The 21900-nt window shown below is 43.9% G+C and overlaps 1 protein-coding gene and 1 non-coding gene across 3 annotated transcripts in view; both read right to left on the reverse strand.

Annotated features, from left to right (window-relative positions):
• Positions 1 to 21900, reverse strand: part of LOC143291607 (uncharacterized) — a 50527-nt gene that overhangs the window by 10174 nt on the left and 18453 nt on the right. For both annotated transcript variants that reach the window (XM_076601560.1, XM_076601561.1), the window contains exons 5-12: positions 18956 to 19023; positions 16329 to 16552; positions 14723 to 14918; positions 11439 to 11618; positions 5538 to 5828; positions 4774 to 5028; positions 1491 to 1674; positions 439 to 681 (exon numbers count right to left, since the gene is read on the reverse strand). In XM_076601560.1, the coding sequence (XP_076457675.1) occupies positions 439 to 681; positions 1491 to 1674; positions 4774 to 5028; positions 5538 to 5828; positions 11439 to 11618; positions 14723 to 14918; positions 16329 to 16552; positions 18956 to 19023 (1641 nt within the window). The remainder of the gene's footprint in view (positions 1 to 438; positions 682 to 1490; positions 1675 to 4773; positions 5029 to 5537; positions 5829 to 11438; positions 11619 to 14722; positions 14919 to 16328; positions 16553 to 18955; positions 19024 to 21900) is intronic.
• On the reverse strand, positions 267 to 338 carry Trnad-guc (transfer RNA aspartic acid (anticodon GUC)). The gene has a single exon. It is a non-coding gene; the product is annotated as a tRNA-Asp (tRNA).

Raw genomic sequence — 21900 nt, forward strand, 5'->3', positions numbered from 1 at the left:
ACATTTCAGGGGTGCATACCCTTCATTTCTTAAAACCAGCCAAAGCTGCACTCACACATGTTTACCATAAAAAAAAGTCACAAACACAGTTACTGACTTATACTAATAATAGTTCATCACCCAAACTCATGAGTTTCAGTTTCAGTAGCTCAAGGAGGCGTCACTGCATTCGGACAAATCCATATACGCTACACCACATCTGCCAAGCAGATGCCTGACCAGCAGCGTAACCCAACACACTTAGTCAGGCCTTGAGAAAAAAATTCCTCCCCGGCGGGGAATTGAACCCCGGTCTCCCGCGTGACAGGCGGGGATACTGACCACTATACTACCGAGGACTTCATGAACCATTGGACACACGCGTTCTAGTAAGCTGCAAGATCATCGGGCCACCGCTCCACACAGAATGCAACACTCCCTCCCCAACAAGGAACCTACCTTCCTCTCTGGTCGTGTTGACGGCGATCTTCAGGCCCCTTTCCCCCATGGCTAGCGCAAACTTCCCCATGGGCAGTGAGAACTGGAAGGCCCTCTGTGTGGCCACGATCATGACGTCGTTGTATTTCAGGGGCAGGTTAGCCATCGGCATCGTCCCCTTCGTCAGTTTCTTGCAGTCAGGGCAGAACTTCTCAGTGATCTCATAGATGACAGGTTTGTTTTCACAGTCACATTCTTCCTCACCTGTTGAGAGAAAATTCAGATGGGTGACTGTAACTGTAACTCTTTCACTGCCATAGGTGACTTATGTCAACTGGACTGTTCACTGCGATAGGCAGACTTAAGTTATCATTGATGGGTTATGTTAAATGGACCACTTTGCATATGGTAATGAAAATTAACAGGTGCAACCAACTTTCCCATGCAACAGGAAATTGACTAACAACCCCCACTTGATTCCCTCGACCAAGTTTGATGTGAACAAGTCCGCTGTGTTTTGACAAGATCTGAATCATGTGACTGACAGCACTGAGTCTAAAATATCTTCTTCTGGAGAGAGCTTTTCACACAGAAACTTGGCAGCAAACAAGTTATCTTAACCCCTTGACTGCTGAGATCAGAGTAGTGACTGACACCCTGACCCGTAAGCTTTGTCTTATCACAGTGAGGGCACAGCAGCCGACTGGTTAAAGCATTAGACTTTCAATCTGAGGGTCCCGAGTTCAAATCCTGGACACGGCACATGGTAGGCAAAGGGTAGAGATTTTTCCAATCTCCCGGGAAACCAGATGTACAGACCTGCTAGTGCCTGAACCCCCTTCATGCAGAAGATCAAATAAGTATGAAAAATTTTATTTGTAATCTGTGTCAGCGTTGGTTATGGAAACAAGAACATTCCCAGCATGCACACACCTAAAAACAGAGTATGGCTGCCTAAATAGCAGGGTCAAAACAGTCATATGCATAAAAGCCCATTTGTACATGGGAGTTGCAGCCCACAAACGTAGAAGAAGAAGGAAATTCTATTCTCAAATTAGAATCAAGATTGTTACCAATATGCAGCACATTTTTGAGGTAGTTGGCAAGCTCTTCGCCACATTCGTAGCAAAACCAGATGTCTTTTGACGATTCCTTGTGGCTCCCGTGACCTATCAGAAACACCGGCATGCCGTCCGCTGCATAGATTTCACGATCCTGGTTCCCCTTTTGCCGTGCAGGGTTAGACAGAGTCATTTCCTGTTGAAAAAAAAAACAAAAAAACATTTTGAAAATATTTCTTGTTCTTTAACTTTATCCCTTCAGTGCCCCAGAATGAAAATTTCTGTTCCCTTCAGGTGTGCAGAAAATTGCCCCAGGAAAATTTCTGTCTGTGTCATTGTAGAAGTTTTCCTGTCATGGAATCGTTTAATTTGTGTGAAATTGCCACCATTGGATAGTGTGTTCATTTTTCTTTCAGAAAAGTTTACTTATTTTCCCTTCCTTCTTGTAGTTTGCATGCTAGAATTCAAAAAGAAAAAAAATAGAGGAAAAAAAACAAACCATCAACGACCAACCCATCCCCTTGCAAATATTTGTCACTGAGCATAAAGTAGACTTGTCACTCAAAAGGGTAAGTGTTTTATGTATGTTTATGTGATGTGTGTAATTGTTTCTTTTTTTTTGTGAAAGAGAGTTATGTTGTTGTTGTTGTTTTTAATGCAGACTTGACAGTCAAGAGGGAATAAGCATGGGGTTGGCAGAAGGGAAGAGTTTTCCTTAAGCAGCCAGCAAAATGAGAAATTATTGATGGACCATGTATGGCATCTGGTTTTAACTCACTCAGTACGGCCAGTCCTCTCTTCTCCTCTACACAGACCCCTCGGATGTCCAGTGGGTGTCTGAATGACCCAACCTTTAGCTTCCATCGTCAGAATTGTGGTATTCTTTGTCAACATTCACCTCTTCAGTATAAGAGCCTTCCGCTTGCAATATTTTGATGATGGTAAATGGGGTGAAACGCTGTTAACATCGTCTCTTTCGCCGTTCGTATGGAGAGAGTTAAAGGAGGGAACCCACAAGATGTGGTTGTCAGAGGAAGACTACAGTATTTTACTGACTACAAGCTGTGCTTTAGATTATAAACTGCATCCTCCAAATTTGAAAAAAAAAAGAACGGAATTTTAGAGACACAAGGTGCAACATGTGTATGTATAACAGTTAGTCATGTCTGACAAAGACTATCAGAACAACAGAGGAAGCAACTGCTGTCCTGATTATCTGGGCTAGAATTTGTTAACAGTGGAGAGTGTCTTGCCCAAGTTACATCCCCACTTTCTTGGCCATGAGGGTTTAAGGACTGTCAGCGCTGGGATGGTTCCCAAAGGCCAACTACCCCCCCCCCCCCCCCCCCCCGCCCCCCCACCCAAAGGCTGCAGTACTAAGAGCCAGTGCAGTCTTGCCTCCTAGTTTAAGAGCCATAGACCTTCACAAAAGACTAAGCTGTAAATGACTTCCCATTGCAGTGGAAAAAAACATTGATCCTACAGCTCTCATTTTGCTGTCGGCCAGCTTATGTCAGTCTCTGATAAAAGCCAAGCGGTGCAGCATAGAGCATGCATCTAAATTCTAATGACAGACAAGAAGTCGAGTATTGATCGGTCGATTGCTGTTGCTGCTGCAAACATGTTTGCACCTACTGCCAAACTTGATGTCAAGGCTGTAAAGTGTAATGTCATCATCCACACATGCTGCGTCACCCACTCACCTGTCTGCTCTGTTGATCTCCACCTTCTTGACTTTGTCCTGTCTCCTCTCCCCACTAAAGTGTTGTTTGTAACAATGTGAGCAAATTCTGAGCTGTTTTTACTCTGATTCATTGGAAGGTCTCACCTGTTTCCACCGCCATGAATGTCATACATCATACAGCGTTTCAACAGATGTTAAGTATGTGGCAGAATGGATAAGACGCTTACGTTTCAACAGATGTTAAGTATGTGGCAGAATGGATAAGACGCTTACGTTTCAACAGATGTTAAGTATGTGGCAGAATGGATAAGACGCTTACGTTTCAACAGATGTTAACTATGTGGCAGAATGGATAAGACGCTTACGTTTCAACAGATGTTAACTATGTGGCAGAATGGATAAGACGCTTACGTTTCAACAGATGTTAAGTATGTGGCAGAATGGATAAGACGCTTATAGTCCCAATGCAGTGTCCGTGAGGGTCTAGGTTTTATTGCCGCTCTCAGCCTTTCTCCCAAGCTTGACTGGAAAATCAAAGTGAGCAGCCAGTCATAAACCCAGGTCACGAGTGCATCACGCACTTGTCGCACTGAAAAATGAACCCATGGCAACAAAAGTATTTGTATTTGTTTGTATTTGTATTTCTTTTTATCACATCAGATTTCTCTGTGTGAAATTCAGGAGAGCGCGTCGCTACACTACAGTGCCACCCATTTAAAAAAATTTTTTCCTGCGTGTAGCTTTATTTGTTTTTCCTATCGAAGTGGATTTTTCTACAGAATTTTGCCAGGAACGACCCTTTTGTTGCCATGGGTTCTTTTACGTGCACTAAATGCACGCTGCACACGGGACCTTGGTTTATCGTCTCATCCGAATGACTAGCGTCCAGACCACCACTCAAGGTCTAGTGGAGGGGGAGAAAATATCGGTGGCTGAGCCGTGATTTGAACCAGCGCGCTCAGATTCTCTCGCTTCCAAGGCGGACGCGTTACCTCTAGGCCGTCACTCCAGTGTTGTCCTCCGGTAAAATTCTTTACAATAAATCTACTCTGATAGGTACACAAGTATACATGCATGCACTCAAAGCCTGACTTGCATGCTGGGTTATGCTGCTGTCAGGCATCTCCCTAGCAGACGTGGTGTAGCATATATGGATTTGTCCAAACATACTGACTCCCCCATGAGAAACTGAAACTGAAACTAACCATATATCCCACGTACAGTATGCAAAGGTGCATGAGTCAAAGCTGAAGAAAAAAGTATCACTTTACAGCCTGTCTTGTATTGGGATTCTCTGTCTGTGTGTAGCTTGCAAAGCAACAGGCCAGCCTAAGAAACATGCAACAGAAGCACATTTTCCCATGGCAACATAAGATTGTCCTCTGGCAAAATTTTGTAGACAAAACACACTTTGATGGGTAGACAAACACATAAGCATGCACTAAAGTCCTGACTAAGGGCACTGGGTTATACTGCTGTCAGGCATCAGCTTATTAGATACAGTTTAGCATATATGGATTTGTCCAACACAGTGACGCCTCCTTGAGAAACTGAAACTGAAACTGAAAGTCCGTAAAATACAGCAAAGGACCCATCAGTGTCATGACTTACCTCTGTGAAGCAGCAGACATTCTCTTGATCCAGTGAAGGCTGGACCAAGATCAGAGCTCTCTGCACAGAGGGAGGGCATCGTAGGGGCATTTTCAGCTTACAGATTATTCCAAACTTGTCCGGGTCAGTCTGCACTGAATCAGGGTCCTTTGCATACATCGGACGACCCACGCGCTCCACTGACGCCGACCAGACGTTGAGCCCTGCTTTGAAATCTTTTCCTCGAAACACGCCTTCCTTGTGGAGGTCTGAAACCTTCAAAGTGTTGTCACCATATTATATATCTTTACTGCTAATAGCCCAGCCAATTACTGAGGGCCATATCATGGCAAACAAACTGAATATCTATCCTCCAGAACCAGGAAACACAAAAGAAACAAACAAACAAACAAAAAACTACCTGGAAAAGAAAATTAGACACAAATACACACAAATGCAGTCGTATCCATGTACATAAGCATGGGACATGCCTCTAATATTGCCCAATCCATTGATTTTTTGCCAAATGATTAAAAAAAAAAAAAAAAAAAATCATCCTGAATGTAAACATAGCTGAAATGCATATCTTAAAACCAAAAACAAAATAAAACAAAAGGAAAGAAAGTTAAAAATCACCAAAATGCCAATACGGAAATCCGTACAATACAGAAATCCCACCCATGTACAATGCGATGCCATGTAACACACACAACACTCATTATCTTAATGTATACCTTCTGCATCATAAACGCTTGCACACTGAATCGCAACAGACTTCCTCTTACCCACTTGAAAAAGTCTGGCAACCCTCTGTCTGCCATGCCCGTTTCATCCAATGCCAGACAAACTTTGCAGTCATGCTCCGGTGCCACGGCCCTCAGATTGGAGGACTGTGGATAGGTGCTGTCCAACCTGGACGGGTCTTGCATCGCACGCAGGCGGAATTTGAGGAGCCGTCGCTTGAAGTACTCCCTGTCTAGTGTGTGCTCGGCTCGAGTCATCATGAACATCCGCAGGCGTTTCAGAACCTTCTCTTTCTCCTTCTCGTTTTTGTGCATGCCAATCATCTTCTTGACCTGTCGGCACGACAGAGAGGACAAAGCATGTGGCTGTGAGGAGGAAAGGTGAAGGAAAGAAGGGTAGGGAAGGTGGGGTGGTAAGGAGGTGGGAGGAACATTTAGAATTAGTGGCAAAAGTGCCAGAACGAGGGAGAGAGAGAGGGGGGGGAGGGACACAGAGAGTGAGGGAGAGGGAGACAAAGCGAGAGAAAGGGAGGAAAACAGAGAGAGAGATAGAGAGAGATGGATGGATGGTTTAATCATTTGTAGGCCATCGCCCCTTATGAAAGGGTGTAAAAAAAATAAAAAATTCATCTTAGATATTGCATCATGCCTTGTAAAAATGACATGTTTAGCTAAGTAATACACAGTACACAACTTATATATATCATGCTGTCTTAAAAGTAACCCTCACTGAAGTAATACGTACTACACATCATGAGACGTACTTGCTTTTAATTGACATTATTCGTAAATAATTTCTATTACAATACACATCATATATCAAACATGCAGTGAGAAAGAGAGAGAACTCTGGAAGTTTAATGTTCACCAGCCTCTGGCCACAATACATACGGTAGGTGCAAAGGGCATAGCTGGGAAGTGATCTTTTAGTATCGTAAGTTCAGCACGCCCAGTATATCTGACCTGTAAACTCTGGTCTTATCCCAGTGAGGGGGCGACGCTTCTTCTTCTGTGTTCGTGGGCTGCAACTCCCACGTTCACTCGTATGTACACGAGTGGGCTTTTGCGTGTATGACCGTTTTTATCCCGCCATGTAGGCAGCCATACTCCGTTTTCGGGGGTGGGGCAATGCTTCATTGATGGGACTACTCAGCAGCAGCAGCAGTCAAAGAGTTAACTGCTTACGCTTACAATTTCCATGCATTCACCCCACGGTGAAGAGGGAGAATTTCATTATTCTGACCTAAATGAAAATAATAATAATAATAATGGATACTTATATAGCACACTATCCAGAATCTGCTCTATATAGCACACTATCCAGAAATCTGCTCTAGGTGCTTTACAAAAACGCTTTTGTTAACATAAAACATTATATCTATGTTACATACACACACCAAAATGTGACCACACACACACACACACACACACACTGCATACATACATTTTAACATACATGTGTATCTAACAGCTACCCTAACACATACGCACACATAGGCAGGCACAAATTTACATAAACACACGCACACACAATACACATTCATATACATGCATGTAGTTATGTACACATACATATGTATACACACATAGTCAAGAACACCTAACGAAAAGAAAGTGGACCTGCCACAGTTGAACTTATTGCTGAGGGAAAAGGTGAGTTCTGAGACGAGACTTAAAAGATGCGAGGGAATCAGAATGACGGGGGTTATCAGGGAGTTTGTTCCACGTCTTTGGCGATTGAAAAGAAAACGATCTGTGTCCATAGGTCTTACTTCTGAGAGAGGGGGAGGGACACAGAGAGTGAGGGAGAGGAAAATAGTTGAAAGAGACACAGAGAGAGACAGAGACATGAAGTGAGACACAAACATGGATACAGAGACCAGACCTGTGTGAGTCCAACATCACTCAAAGTGAAAAGGCATTTATCAAACTGAAGAGAGAGAGAGAGAGAGAGTGAAAAGAGAGGAAGAGAGAACACTGAACACTGAACACTTTAATGTCAATAGCTTTACAGCCCTAATGACATGGGGGTTCATAATACAAATAATAACATGCATCAATAGTAATAATATTGATGAAAACCAAAGCCAAAACGAAATCAATCAATCTGTGCAACAAAGTGCAGTTCGACCATCCATTCAAAGTAATGACATGTAGTGAGAAATAAAAACAAAAACATATATAAATGTATAACATAAATATTTTCCATATGAGAATGACAACACAAGTTTAACTTTTCACAATGAGCAACACGAGAGGAAGAGAGAGAGGGAGAGAGAGAGAGATGGGGAGAGAGAGGGAGAGGTAGAGAGAGAGGGGGAAGAGAGAGAGAGAGAAAGAGAGATGGGGAGGGAGTGAGAGAGAGGGGGGGGAGAGAGGTGAAGAGGGAGAATTTCATTATTCTGACCTAAACGAAAATAGGTGAAAGAGACACACAGAGAGAGACAGAGACATGAAGTGAGACACAAACATGGATACAGAGACCAGACCTGTGTGAGTCCAACATCACTCAAAGTGAAAAGGCATTTATCAAACTGAAGAGAGAGAGAGAGAGAGAGAGAGAGAGAGAGAGCAAACCAGAGACTGATATAATGAAACAGAGAGAGACAGAGACTGAGGAATAGGAAAGGAAACAAAGGAACAAACGAATGAATGAACAAACGAACAAACTAATTAAAATTCATTTTAACTCACTCTGGACGATGGAACGCTATAGCGTTCCTGACATAAGGCAGCATTCCAGGCGATGGAACTCTAGAGCAGTTTCAACAGTTAACATTTTTTTCCACGTTTTCCTCATGGGGAAGCAAAACAATTGCATTACAAACGTGTCAAGGGTCAAATGGAAAGTTTCTTCATGGGATTCCGTAACTATACACTTGCTGGCGAGCCGTTGAGCTCAGTACCCCACATGACAGGCTAATCTGCATATGTATCAAAAAAGGCGTCGCAGGCGATACAAGTGGAAATTTTTTGAGCAAACCAGATCATGACAGCAGCTTTTCACTGCTGCTGAAGTGATTGAAATGCTTCACACTGAAGGTTTCAACATCAAGGAGGATGAAGATGTTGAATAAAGTATCTGCAGTGAAGAAAGCTACCAGTAACAAGGTACTGACAGTAACTCAGCATGTGAGGGCTGTGAAGAGAGGGAGGGGGGCGGGCGTACACACGGCATTAGAAGAGGGGTCAGTGGGTCAAGTACAGAGATTTTCTTTCAGTTACTTTGTGTTTTGTATTTTTTGTGATTTTTTTTTCCTAACCCCAACAAATGGGTCGTCTGCAGGGAAAAGCAAGGGAGAAAACTATTCGTCTGGAGTGAGTTAAAACAGTAAGAGCATAAGCAGAAATGTTTTTGTTTTTTTTGTTTTTTTCATCTGATCCTTTTGGCAAAATTGAAAAAAGAAAAAAAGAAAAGATAAACAAAAATACAAATACAAAAAGAAAATTATTCACGATAACATAAAACTATGAAATAATGTAAACATGCACATCACATCACTGTGTACATTGATAAGCTTATATGTATGGTACAAAGAGTTAAGACATGTATAAGTAATACAGTGATGGGGGAGAGAGAAAGCAAGAATGAAGGAAAGAAAAAAGAAGAAGCAGCAGAAGAAGAAGAAGAAGAAAGACTGGGTGGAGATATAAAGTTTCAGTTTCAGTAGCTCAGGGAGGCGTCACTGCGTTCAGACAAATCCATATACGCTACACCACATCTGCCAAGCAGATGCCTGACCAACAGCGTAACCCAACGCGCTTAGTCAGGCCTTGAGGAAAAAAAAAGGTGAATAAATAATAGATAAGCTTACACAAATAAATAAATAAATAATAATTATAATGTAAAAAAAAAGAAAAAGAAAAAAAAAGGTGAATAAATAATAGATAAGCTTACACAAATAAATAAATAAATAGATAAATAATAATTATAATGTAAAAAAAGAAAAAAAAGAAGGTGAATAAATAATAGATAAGCTTACACAAATAAATAAATAAATAAATTATTATTATTATTTAAAAAAAAAGAAAAGAAAAGGTAGAAGTAATAATAATGATAATAAAAAAATATATATATAAAGAGACGGGCAGACTGACAGATGCAGAGACAGATGGAGAGAAAGAGGCATAAACACAGTATTAATAATCAACAAAAGTGTGGATTATATTATCATAATGACAAAAAAGTACATTTAGAGATTTTTTCATGATATATGCATGGTATGTGTTATCAAATAAGTGTTCACTTTAATACTTGATAGCATTTCATTCCATAAGCACCCCCAGAGTAAGACTCTCAGACAGTCTCTCAGACTTTGGTGTGATTCGCAGACCAATTCTGAGTTTAGCTCTGACTATTATCAAATTCATTACGGACCAAGTATTGTTGTAATGACAACTGAGCATATAATTTTTCACTGTAGCTTGATGAAGCCTTTTGTACACGAAAGTGTGTCTTCACAAGTGACTGAGAACGTTGATGTTTTTGACTTTTTGCATTCATTATCAGTTGTTTCGCTTGTCAGTTTAATGACTTCTCTTTTACGAAGTCCTTTAAGTAATTTCCTGTAACTGTATTTAGAGGTGTTTTTTTTTCTTCCAAATTTCACCCACATTTTTACCCTTATTTTCCCAGTTTCCCCCAACCCTCCATTCATCCACATCTCCCACCCCTTCTAACCGATAATACTCAGATGTATTCATAAATACTTTCACAAAATGTCTTCAATCACCGATATGTGTGACGGGACATTAAACAAAAATTCCTCCTCCCAGAGTTAGAAAGACTGGACTTGAATAGATCAGTCCTTTGAAGCAGTGAGCAATCTGGTAAACCTGACGGTGAGTGTTAATAACAAATCTATTTCAAAGCAAAGAGGAGACCGCAAAATCAGATATAATTTGACGGGTGCAACAGCTGAGTGGTTAAAGCTTTGGACGTTCAATCTGAGGGACCCGGGTTCAATTCTTGGTAGCAGTGCCTGGTGGGTAAAGGGTGGAGATTTTTCTGATCTCAAGGGTCTTCTTCTTCTTCTGCATTCGTGGGCTGCAACTCCCACATTCACTCGTATGCACACGAGTGGGCTTTTACGTGTATGACCGTTTTTACCCCGCCATGTAGGCAGCCATACTCCGTTTTCGGGGGTGTGCATGCTGAGTATGTTCTTGTTTCCATAACCCACCAAACGCTGACATGGATTACAGGATCTTTAACGTGCGTATTTGATCTTCTGCTTGCATATACACACGAAGGGGGTTCAGGCACTAGCAGGTCTGCACATATGTTGACCTGGGAGATCGTAAAAATCTCCACCCTTCACCCACCATGCACCTTCACCGTGATTCGAACCCAGGACCCTCAGATTGAGAGTCCAACGCTTTAACCACTCGGCTATTGCGCCCGTCGCTTTGGACCTTCAATCTGAGGGACCCGGGTTCAATTCTTGGTAGCAGTGCCTGGTGGGTAAAGGGTGGAGATTTTTCTGATCTCAAGGGTCAACATATGTGCAGACCTGCTAGTGCCTCAACCCCCTGTATGTGTATATGCAAGCAGAAGATCAAATACGCACGTTAAATATCCTGTAATCCATGTCAGCGTTTGGTGGGTTACGGAAACAAGAACATACCAAGCATGCACACCCCCGAAAACAGAGTATGGCTGCCTACATGGCGGGGTAAAAACGGTCATACACGTAAAAGCCCACTTGTGTACATACGAGTGAATGTGAGAGATGCAGCCCACGAATGAAGAAGAAAATATAATTTGAGACTGAGCCTTTTTTTTTATTATTATTTTTTTTTAAGCGTATATGGATTTGTCCGAACGCAGTGACGCCTCCTTGAGCTACTGAAACTGAAACTGAAACTGAGCCTTATCATATCATGGAGAGAAATGGACAGAAAAAGAGTCATGTCATAACCACAGTATGACAACCCTAATACCTGTTCCATTAAAACATGGCTGACAGAGCGACTGGCTGGGGTAAGGGAGACAATCCACACCATGTGACCATCGTCCAGCCAAGAGAGGACTCGAAGCAACAGAAGCAACGTTTTCCCTGTGCCCGGTGGTCCTTCAATGTGTACAAACTCATCGTCTGTTTGCAGGAGATCGATCTGTTCCTGGCGAGAGAACAGGTCAACTAAGGTTAGTGGGAAGCCCTCATGAATACATCATACTGATAAAACATTTTTTTACTGCAATAAAAATGTGTGCCAGCATACAGTTTTCACAGGAATTCACACATGATTCTTCATTCAGAATTTCAAGTGCAATTCTCTGCTCAGAATTTCAAGTGTATAGATCTGACTTAAGCTTTGCACTTTTTTTTTTTTTTTAATAATAAGAAAACAAGGCACTGAAATAAGCCAGTTTCTTTAAAATCTTGATAACAATAATAATATTGTACTAGTGCTGCTGATACTACTACTTCTGCTAACAATAATGTCAATAATCATAATAATAAATGTACTTATATATAGTGCTGAATCTAATCCTCAAGTCAAATCAAAATACTTGCACACTTGCACCAATCATTTGCATGTACACAACAGCGCATAACTTTGGTTCAGAGGGATGACAGTCAAAAGAAAAGAACTGATAAGAATATCAAACTTACTGGCAGTGAAATGAGTTCCAAGATTAAACTTACTTTGCAGGAAAATGAGTTCTGAGATCTAACTTACACGCACCAAAATGATTTCGAGATCAAACTTACCTACTGGACAAGCCGCCCTGGTGAAGTGGTTAGCGTCACAAGACTGACAGCTGGGAAGACGCGGGTTTGAATCCCAGCAGAGGTGGGTTTTTCAGCCTGTGGCCGGCTCCTACCCAGAGTTGAGTGTGCTGTGGGTTTAAATGGGGAGACTGGGACCACACAGTCAAGTGTCATCCACTTCAAGGATGCGTATTTGGGTGTGTTGCTCTAATTACCTGACCAACACTGCAAGTGTCTGCATCTCTCCGGCCTGGTTAACACCAGGATATCATTATGACAGGAAGCATAGAGTACAGCCTTGTCACGCAGTCCCAAATCAAAATGGACCTCCATAGCAACATCGTTATTATCATCGTCATCCTCCTCCTCCTTCATCATCATCAATATAAACAAAACAGTCCCAGAGTCTGTGGCCTTTCATGCCCTGATCTCATGGTGACCTCAGTTTCGATACCCCTCCACTTCTGTGCTTGGGGTGAGTCCTGTCAATGTCTTCAGTGTCGGCAGATTCATGGGGGGCTGTTGTTTGAGGGACATGGTGGCGGTCTCCACACTGGAGGTGACACTCACTCAGTCTGGCTCCACGACTAGGCCATTATTGTCGTTAGTAGGGGGCTTAGTAGGTGGTGTCCTAAGTACGTTGAATCAGAACAGGCACCACTAAACACGACCAAAGTGACTCAGCAGCAGTGCAGGGTCTCCTCTGGTGTGTGGCCTCCTGGCGACCTAACATCAATAGTTCCCTGCAGACTGCCGATGCTGGAACTGTGACAGTCGAACCCGGGTGTGGCCGTGTGTGTGGGGATCTAAATGAGTGGTGTGGGAGCAATACCACTGAAATGGTGCAGATGATGGGGCAGCAAAAAAAAAACAAAAACAAAAACAAACAAAAAACTTGCCTATCGGAAATGAGTTCCAAGCTCAAACTTACCTGCAACAAAATGAGTTCCGAGATCAAACTTACCTGCAGCAAAATGAGTTCCGAGAATAAAACTGACCTGCAGCAAAATGAGTTCCCAGATCAAACTGACCTGCAGCAAAATGAGTTCCGAGATCAAACTTACCTGCAGCAAAATGAGTTCCCAGATCAAACTGACCTGCAGCAAAATGAGTTCCGAGATCAAACTTACCTGCAGCAAAATGAGTTCCCAGATCAAACTGACCTGCAGCAAAATGAGTTCCGAGAATAAAACTGACCTGCAGCAAAATGAGTTCCCAGATCAAACTGACCTGCAGCAAAATGAGTTCCGAGATCAAACTTACCTGCAGCAAAATGAGTTCCCAGATCAAACTGACCTGCAGCAAAATGAGTTCCGAGATCAAACTTACCTGCAGCAAAATGAGTTCCCAGATCAAACTGACCTGCAGCAAAATGAGTTCCGAGATCAAACTTACCTGCAGCAAAATGAGTTCTGAGATCAAACTTACCTGCAGCAAAATGAGTTCCGAGATCAAACTTACCTACAGCAAAATGAGTTCCCAGATCAAACTTACCTGCAGCAAAATGAGTTCCCAGATCAAACTTACGTACAGCAAAATGAGTTCTGAGAATAAAACTGACCTGCAGCAAAATGAGTTCCCAGATCAAACTTACCTGCAGCAAAATGAGTTCCCAGATCAAACTTACCTGCAGCAAAATGAGTTCCCAGATCAAACTTACCTGCAGCAAAATGAGTTCCCAGATCAAACTTACCTGCAGCAAAATGAGTTCCCAGATCAAACTTACGTACAGCAAAATGAGTTCTGAGAATAAAACTGACCTGCAGCAAAATGAGTTCCCAGATCAAACTTACCTGCAGCAAAATGAGTTCCCAGATCAAACTTACCTGCAGCAAAATGAGTTCTGAGATCAAACTTACCTGCAGCAAAATGAGTTCCAAGATCAAACTTAACTGCAGCAAAATGAATTCCCAGATCAAACTTACCTGCAGCAAAATGAGTTCCCAAATCAAACTTACCTGCAACAAAATGAGTTTCGAGAATAACACTGACCTACAGCAAAATGAGTTCCCAGATCAAACTTACCTACAGCAAAATGAGTTCCAAGATCAAACTTACCTGCATCAAAATGAGTTCCCAGATCAAACTTACCTACAGCAAAATGAGTTCCCAGATCAAACTTACCTACAGCAAAATGAGTTCCCAGATCAAACTTACCTACAGCAAAATGAGTTCCCAGATCAAACTTACCTGCAGTAAAATGAGTTCCCAGATCAAACTTACCTGCAACAAAATGAGTTCCCAGATCAAACTTACCTGCAGCAAAATGAGTTCCCAGATCAAACTTACCTGCAGCAAAATGAGTTCCCAGATCAAACTTACCTGCAGCAAAATGAGTTCCCAGATCAAACTTACCTGCAACAAAATGAGTTCCCAGATCAAACTTACCTGCAGCAAAATGAGTTCCCAGATCAAACTTACCTGCAGTAAAATGAGTTCCCAGATCAAACTTACCTGCAGCAAAATGAGTTCCCAGATCAAACTTACCTGCAGCCAGATCAAACTTACCTGCATCAAAACAAGGTCTGAGAATCGTCTGGCCATGGTGCGAGCGGCGTCAGCTGTCGTGATTGCTTCATGAGGGATCATTTTGACCTTGGCCTCCTGTCTGCCTCTCTTCTTCTTTTTGGGGATCACTTCCAGCTTGACGCGAGGGTACGTTTTCTCTGTGAAGATCTTCACACTTGTCAGTGGACCACAGAATCTGTTCAACATAAAAGTTTTAAGTTATTCATCTTTTCTTCTTCACTGCAGTTTATTTTCCTGTCTTTTTTTTTTTTTTTTTTCTTCTTCTTCTTCAAGGGAATGGGGTGGTGTATTTCCATTCTTCACTTTCACACTAAATTCTACATCAGTCACTCAGCACGGCGCCCCTGTGAGACTGACAGCCAGACAGCAGAACATCTGCTGCAGTCCTGCCCCCTCCATGAGATGCTCAGGAAGAGGAACTGGCCCGACCCAACACCAGTGACCCAGAAGCTCCATGGCTGTGTGGAGGACCTGCCTTCAACCTACCCACCAAAAACACACACACCCACACCCCACAACTCTCTCCACCCCCCACCCCAAACACACACATCCACACCCCACAAATCCACCCCTTCAACCTACCCACCAAAAATACACACACCCACACCCCACAACTTTCTCCACCACCACCCCAAACACACACATCCACACCCCACAACTTTCTCCACCACCCACCCCAAACACACACATCCACACCCCACAACTTTCTCCACCACCCACCCCAAACACCCACATCCCACAACTTTCTCCACCACCCACCCCAAACACACACATCCACACCCCACAACTCTCTCCACCACCCACCCCAAACACACACATCCACACCCCACAACTTTCTCCACCACCCACCCCAAACACACACATCCACACCCCACAACTTTCTCCACCACCCACCCCAAACACACACATCCACACCCCACAACTTTCTCCACCACCCACCCCAAACACACACATCCACACCCCACAACTTTCTCCACCACCCACCCCAAACACACACATCCACACCCCACAACTTTCTCCACCACCCACCCCAAACACACACATCCACACCCCACAACTTTCTCCACCACCCACCCAAAACACACACATCCACACCCGACAACTTTTGCCACCACCCACCCCAAACACACACATCCACACCCCACAACTTTCTCCACACCCACCCCAAACACACACATCCACACCCCACAACTTTCTCCACCACCCACCCCAAACACACACATCCACACCCCACAACTTTCTCCACCACCCACCCCAAACACCCACATCCACACCCCACAACTTTCTCCACCCCCACCCCAAACACATGCATCCACACCCCACACCCCCACAACCCATTCACCCAAACACCCCCCCCCCCACACACACACACACACATACACACCCCACAACCCTTTCCACCCTCACCAACTGCTCCCCCCCCCCCCCACTAACCCCTCGAGAACTCCACCCCCACAACCCACCCACCCAAAACACCCTCACTCCACACCCCCACAACCCACCCAGCCAAAACACCCACACCCACACCCTACAACCCTCACCACACCCACCAACTCCCAACACACACACACACACATTCCCTCACCTGGCAACCACCTGTTCGTACAAGTCATCCGACATGGGCTTGTTCTCCCCACCGCCATCCATCTCCAGCAAATTGTCCATCACCTTGTCAAAGTTCCAGAAAACCTCGTCCGTCATCGGTTCCTCCCCAGGCGTCCACTTCCTGGGCATGTCCTCGGAGCAGAAGGCCAATTTACTCACCATGTCAAGGTCGTCAGCGCCCAGGTGACTCAACAGGTCTAGAACCTGTGGTGGATGATGGACACAAAACACATAAATACACACACGTGTGCATGTGTGCGCACGCACACACACACACACACACACAAAGTACAAGATCAGCACTCTATGTTGTAAATGTATTCACAAATCTGTCCCTTGCTGCCTCTGTGGCTGCCTTCACCTCTACACTCCATCTCGCTTTCTATAATCGGCTTCGGACCCACTCGACTGTTGGTCGCCGTTCCTTCTCTGTCTCTGGACCTTGCAATTGGAATGAACTTCCTCTTTCGTTTTGTCACATCTCCGCACTCAGCTCTTTCAAGTCTGGCCTTAAAACCCACCTCTTCCAAAAATAGCCTCCCTTGCCTGCCTCTTCCTTGTCTTCAGTTATGCATGCGTGTGAATGACTGGTGCGAAAGCGCTTTAATTTGTCTCTGCACAAGATTCAGCGCTATATAAATACCATTATCATCAATATTAGTATTCACACACATATACTTACACACACACACACACACACTCAAGCACACATATATGCAAATACTCGTATATATCCACACAAAAACAAACATCTGTGTAACTAAGTGTGCACACACATACACATTCGCTCTCTCTCTCTCTCTCTCTCTCTCTCTCTCTCTCTCACACACACATATACATAAATGCACACACACACACACACACACACACACACACACAAACACAAACACACAGAGACTTTCTTTTCTTCCTTTGTTAATCACTCATCAGTAAGACACATGTATGCTGTATGGGTCTTTGTCAAGCTATACCAATACTTGAGCAAAACAAAACAGCCTTCCCTGGAGCCAACCCCACCCAATAACTACATGCACAGACAAATCACTAAGACCATAAGAAAATGCAACAATTCACAAAACAAAACAAAATTGCTTTTATTCTATAGTACACCATCACAGGCACATAAAAACCCCCCACCAAAACAACCAAAATAAGGCAGTAATTGTTACATTATTGATTCGTTTCAGTCAAGAGTAGTAAGGGGAAATCACTCGTACTCTTCCTCTCCCCACCTGTCTGTGTAATGGCGCACACTACATGCAGAATTAAAACTAAGTTTGTTTTGAACCAAAGTCTCCTTGTTCTTGCTGTGCATGCAAGTAACGTAACATGGTGGCAGCAGTGGGATTTGAACCCACGCCGACTCATTAAACATATCAGAATCTCTTGCATCACAATTGGCTTAACCCTCAAAGGGCTTAAAATTTAACAACTGAAAAATGACAATGCAAGGAACTTGTATACTGAAAACAACAAAATAAAAAAATAACAGAAACAAAACGAAACAAAAAAATCATTAAAAAAACATGATGACTTCACATGTGTTTCCCCTCCAAAAACTGAGTATGAAGGGCTACACGGCTGGGGTACATACGGTTATACAGGTTAACTCACTCAGTACGGCCAGTCCTCTCTTCTCCTCTACACAGACCCCTCGGATGTCCAGTGTTAGTCCAGCAAACCAAACTCTTGGTGTTACGAAAAGGACTTTTTAACTCTCTCCGGACGAAGGAATGCGTGAGCATTCCTACATAAAATGTATTCGGTTTCAGATGACGGAATGGAATAGCATTTTCAAGAAATAAAAATCCATCACGCACTGTACACGTGATTTTGTGATTAGCCGAGCAGAATGTGCTATTCTGGGTCACTCCACAATCGAATGGTATGATTGGCCAGCCTGCCATGCATGGCCCGTCTCGCACACAAGCTGACAAAGTCACTGACCGGTCGTCTGCTCGCGTGCCAGCCTGTTAGCAAAGCTGGCTCTTCTTAAAATGTTGAGGAGCGAACAAGGCAGCGACGGCAATGTTTTAGTGTTGCCAAAGTACTTGAAATGCTACAAACTGAAGGGTCGGACATTCAAGAGGTGGATGATGATGAAGAAGAAAGTGATTTTAATGCAGAAAGCGAGCATGGGTATGGTGATTCGGGGTGAAAAATTGGCATTATTTTCTACATATGGCAAAACTGTAAAAATAAGATAAGAAATTTGATTATTTTTTTATATGTAATAGCTCAACACGTAATAAACCAGTTCTCAAAGTTTCATTTTCTTACTCTGTATTTTGTATTTTTTGTAATTTTTTTCCAAACCCTTACAAATCAGCCGTCTGTGGGGAAAAGCAAGGGAGAAAACTTGTCATCCCGAGTGAGTCAAGCGACCACCAAAGATGACAACCAGACAGAGAGAGAGAGGGAGAGAGAAGTCTGCCTACAATTGTACAAAAATGGTGAAACCACAGGAATAAGTATATCTAACTTGATAAATGAACATAGTTCATAAATAATCTGTAATTCAATTTTGTAAGGCAACCATCCCTAATTCTATAACATAACCAACAATGCCACTGGTACTACTACTACAGTTACTACGAGTGTCCTTACGTTGTCCTTGTGGTATTCTTGCAGCGCAGATTTAAGGAATGATCTTGTCACATTGGGCAGCACAAAACCTGAAACAGTGAATTCTGTGTGAATGAACAACTGACAAAACACGATGTACAGCATTGGCCGAGCGGTAATTCACCTGACTAGAAAGAGAGTGTCCACAGGTTCAAGCCCATAGATATTTGTATTTGTATTTGTTTTTATCACAGCAGATTTCTCAGTGTGAAATTCGGCCTGCTCTCCCCAGGCAGAGCACGTCGCTACACTACAGCGCCACCATTTTTTTTTGCATTTTTTCCTGCGAGTAGTTTTATTTGTTTTTTCCTATCGAAGTGGATTTTTCTTCAGAATTTTGCCAGAAACAACCCTTTTCTTGCCGTGGGTTCTTTTACGTGCACTAAGTGCATGCTGCACACGGGACCTCAGTTTATCGTCTCATCCGAATGACTAGCGCCCAGACCACCACTCAAGGTCTAGTGGAGGGGGAGAAAATATCGGTGGCTGAGCCGTGATTCGAACCAGCGCGCTCAGATTCTCTCGTTTCCAAGGCGGACGCGTTACCCCTAGACCAACCGTGATTTTTACTCCCCCATCCACTAGACCTTGAGCGATGATGAAGGTGCTAGTCTTTGGGACAAGACCATCAACTAATGTCCTGCGTGCATCATGCACTTAGCGCACGTGAAAGAATCCACTGCAACAGCCGAGGTGCAATAGCCGAGTGGTTAAAGCGCTGGACTTTCAATCTGAGGGTCCCGGGTTCGAATCTCGGTGCACCTGGTGGGTAAAGGGTGGAGATTTTTCCGATCTCCCAGGTCAACATATGTGCAGACCTGCTAGTGCCTGAACCCCCTTCGTGTGTATGCGCACGCAGAAGATCAAATACGCACGTTAAAGATCCTGTAATCCATGTCAGTGTTCGGTGGGTTATGGAAACAAGAATATACCCAGCATGCACACCCCCGAAAACGGAGTATGGCTGCCTACATGGTGGGGTAATTAAAAACGGTCATACATGTAAAATGTTACATGTCTGTCTGAGTGTGTATGCGTGTGCGTCTGAAATGTGATTGAATGACGCAGGAAACGAATGATGAGTGCCCAGTGGCAGCCGTCAGTCGGCTCTACCCAGGTAGGCAGCCTGTGGTGCAAATGTCCCCGTGCATGTACAGCGCTTAGAGCTTGGTCTCTGACTGAGGATAGACGCTATATAAGTATCCACATCAATCAATCAATCAACAAAATGGTTGCCCCTGGCAAAAATTCTGTAGAAAATGCATGTCATATCTGCCTCCCTCACCTGTCTCAAGTGAGAGGTGTTTGAGGGCGGGGAGTTTGAGTCGGAATCAGTGACAAGATTTGCTCTCTTGTAGGTCAAAGATCATGGTCAACAGCACAACTAACATCAGTGCCAACATAACCATGAATGGTGAGCCCTTGGAAGAAGTGACCAGCTTCAAGTGCCTGGGAGCAACCCTGTCCAAAGACGGCACCTGCACAGCAGAAATCCGAAATAGGATTAATTCTGCAACAGCAGCGATGGCCAGACTGAACAGGGTATGGAAGAGCAACATCAGATTCCACACAAAATTCCTGCTCTACAAGTCACTGGTGGTCTCCATCCTCTTATATGGATGTAAGACATGGACACTGATGGCAGAAACAGAAAGAAGAATCCAAGCATTCGAAACCAAGTGCTTGAAGAGACTACTACACATCTCCTACAAGGAGCACAAGACCAATGACTATGTGTGGAACCTGGTCAGCAACCTTGTTGGGCCCCAAGAACCACTGCTGGTGACTGTTAAATGACGGAAGATGGCATGGTTTGGTCACGTCATACGACATAACACCCTCTCCAAAACCATCCTGCAAGGGATTGTAGAGGGAGGGTGCAGACGGGGGCGGCAGAGAAAGAGCTGGTCCGACAACGTCAAGGAATGGACCAAAATGACGATGCCAGATCTCCTCACAACAGCTGCCAACAGAATGGCGTGGCAAGCTATGACATCTTCCTCATGTCCCCCCAACGACCCCAGCAGTCGAGGGAATGAGTTAGTGAGTGAGTGAGGTGTTCAACTCCTCCAAGGGCAGCAAGACAACCGTACTCCCCCGCACACCCCCCCCTTCCCACCCACCCCTACACCCCTCTCCTCCTGTGGGCTGTATTCGCCTTCTTCTTCTTCTTCTGCGTTCACTCGTATGCACACGAGTGGGCTTTTACGTGTATGACCGTTTTTACCCCGCCATGTAGGCAGCCATACTCCGTTTTCGGGGGTGTGCATGCTGGGTATGTTCTTGTTTCCATAACCCACCGAACGCTGACATGGATTACAGGATCTTTAACGTGCGTATTTGATCTTCTGCTTGCATATACACACGAAGGGGGTTCAGGCACTAGCCGGTCTGCACATATGTTGACCTGGGAGATGGTAAAAATCTCCACCCTTTACCCACCAGGCGCCGTCACCGTGATTTGAACCCGGGACCATCAGATTGACAGTCCAACGCTTTAACCACTCAGCTATTGCGCCCGTCGCTGTATTCGCCTGATTCCCAAGGACAACAGCATCAACCTGTGCTGCGTGTACAACTCGGACAGGGAAACATTCAGCGGAGTTCTGTGGAATGCCTGAGAGGGAGAAGGAGAACAAGTGGCTGACTTTTGTGTCTGTCTTGTACCTGTGTGTACGAGAGACTGCGAGAAAGCATGGGGTTTGAATTTTGTTGACTCACTCTATGTTTTAACCCAGTGTTCGGTTGTCTGTGTGTGTGTGTGTGTGTGTGTCTGTGTCTGTGTGTCCGTGGTAAACTTTAACACTGACATTTTCTCTGCAAATACTTTGTCAGTTGACACCAAATTAGGCATAAAAATAGGAAAAATTCAGTTCTTTCCAGTCATCTTGTTTAAAACAATATTGCTCCTCTGGGATGGGCACAAA

The sequence above is a fragment of the Babylonia areolata genome, chromosome 17 (genome assembly GCF_041734735.1).
Source record: "Babylonia areolata isolate BAREFJ2019XMU chromosome 17, ASM4173473v1, whole genome shotgun sequence".
Classification (NCBI taxonomy): Eukaryota; Metazoa; Mollusca; class Gastropoda; order Neogastropoda; family Buccinidae; genus Babylonia; species Babylonia areolata.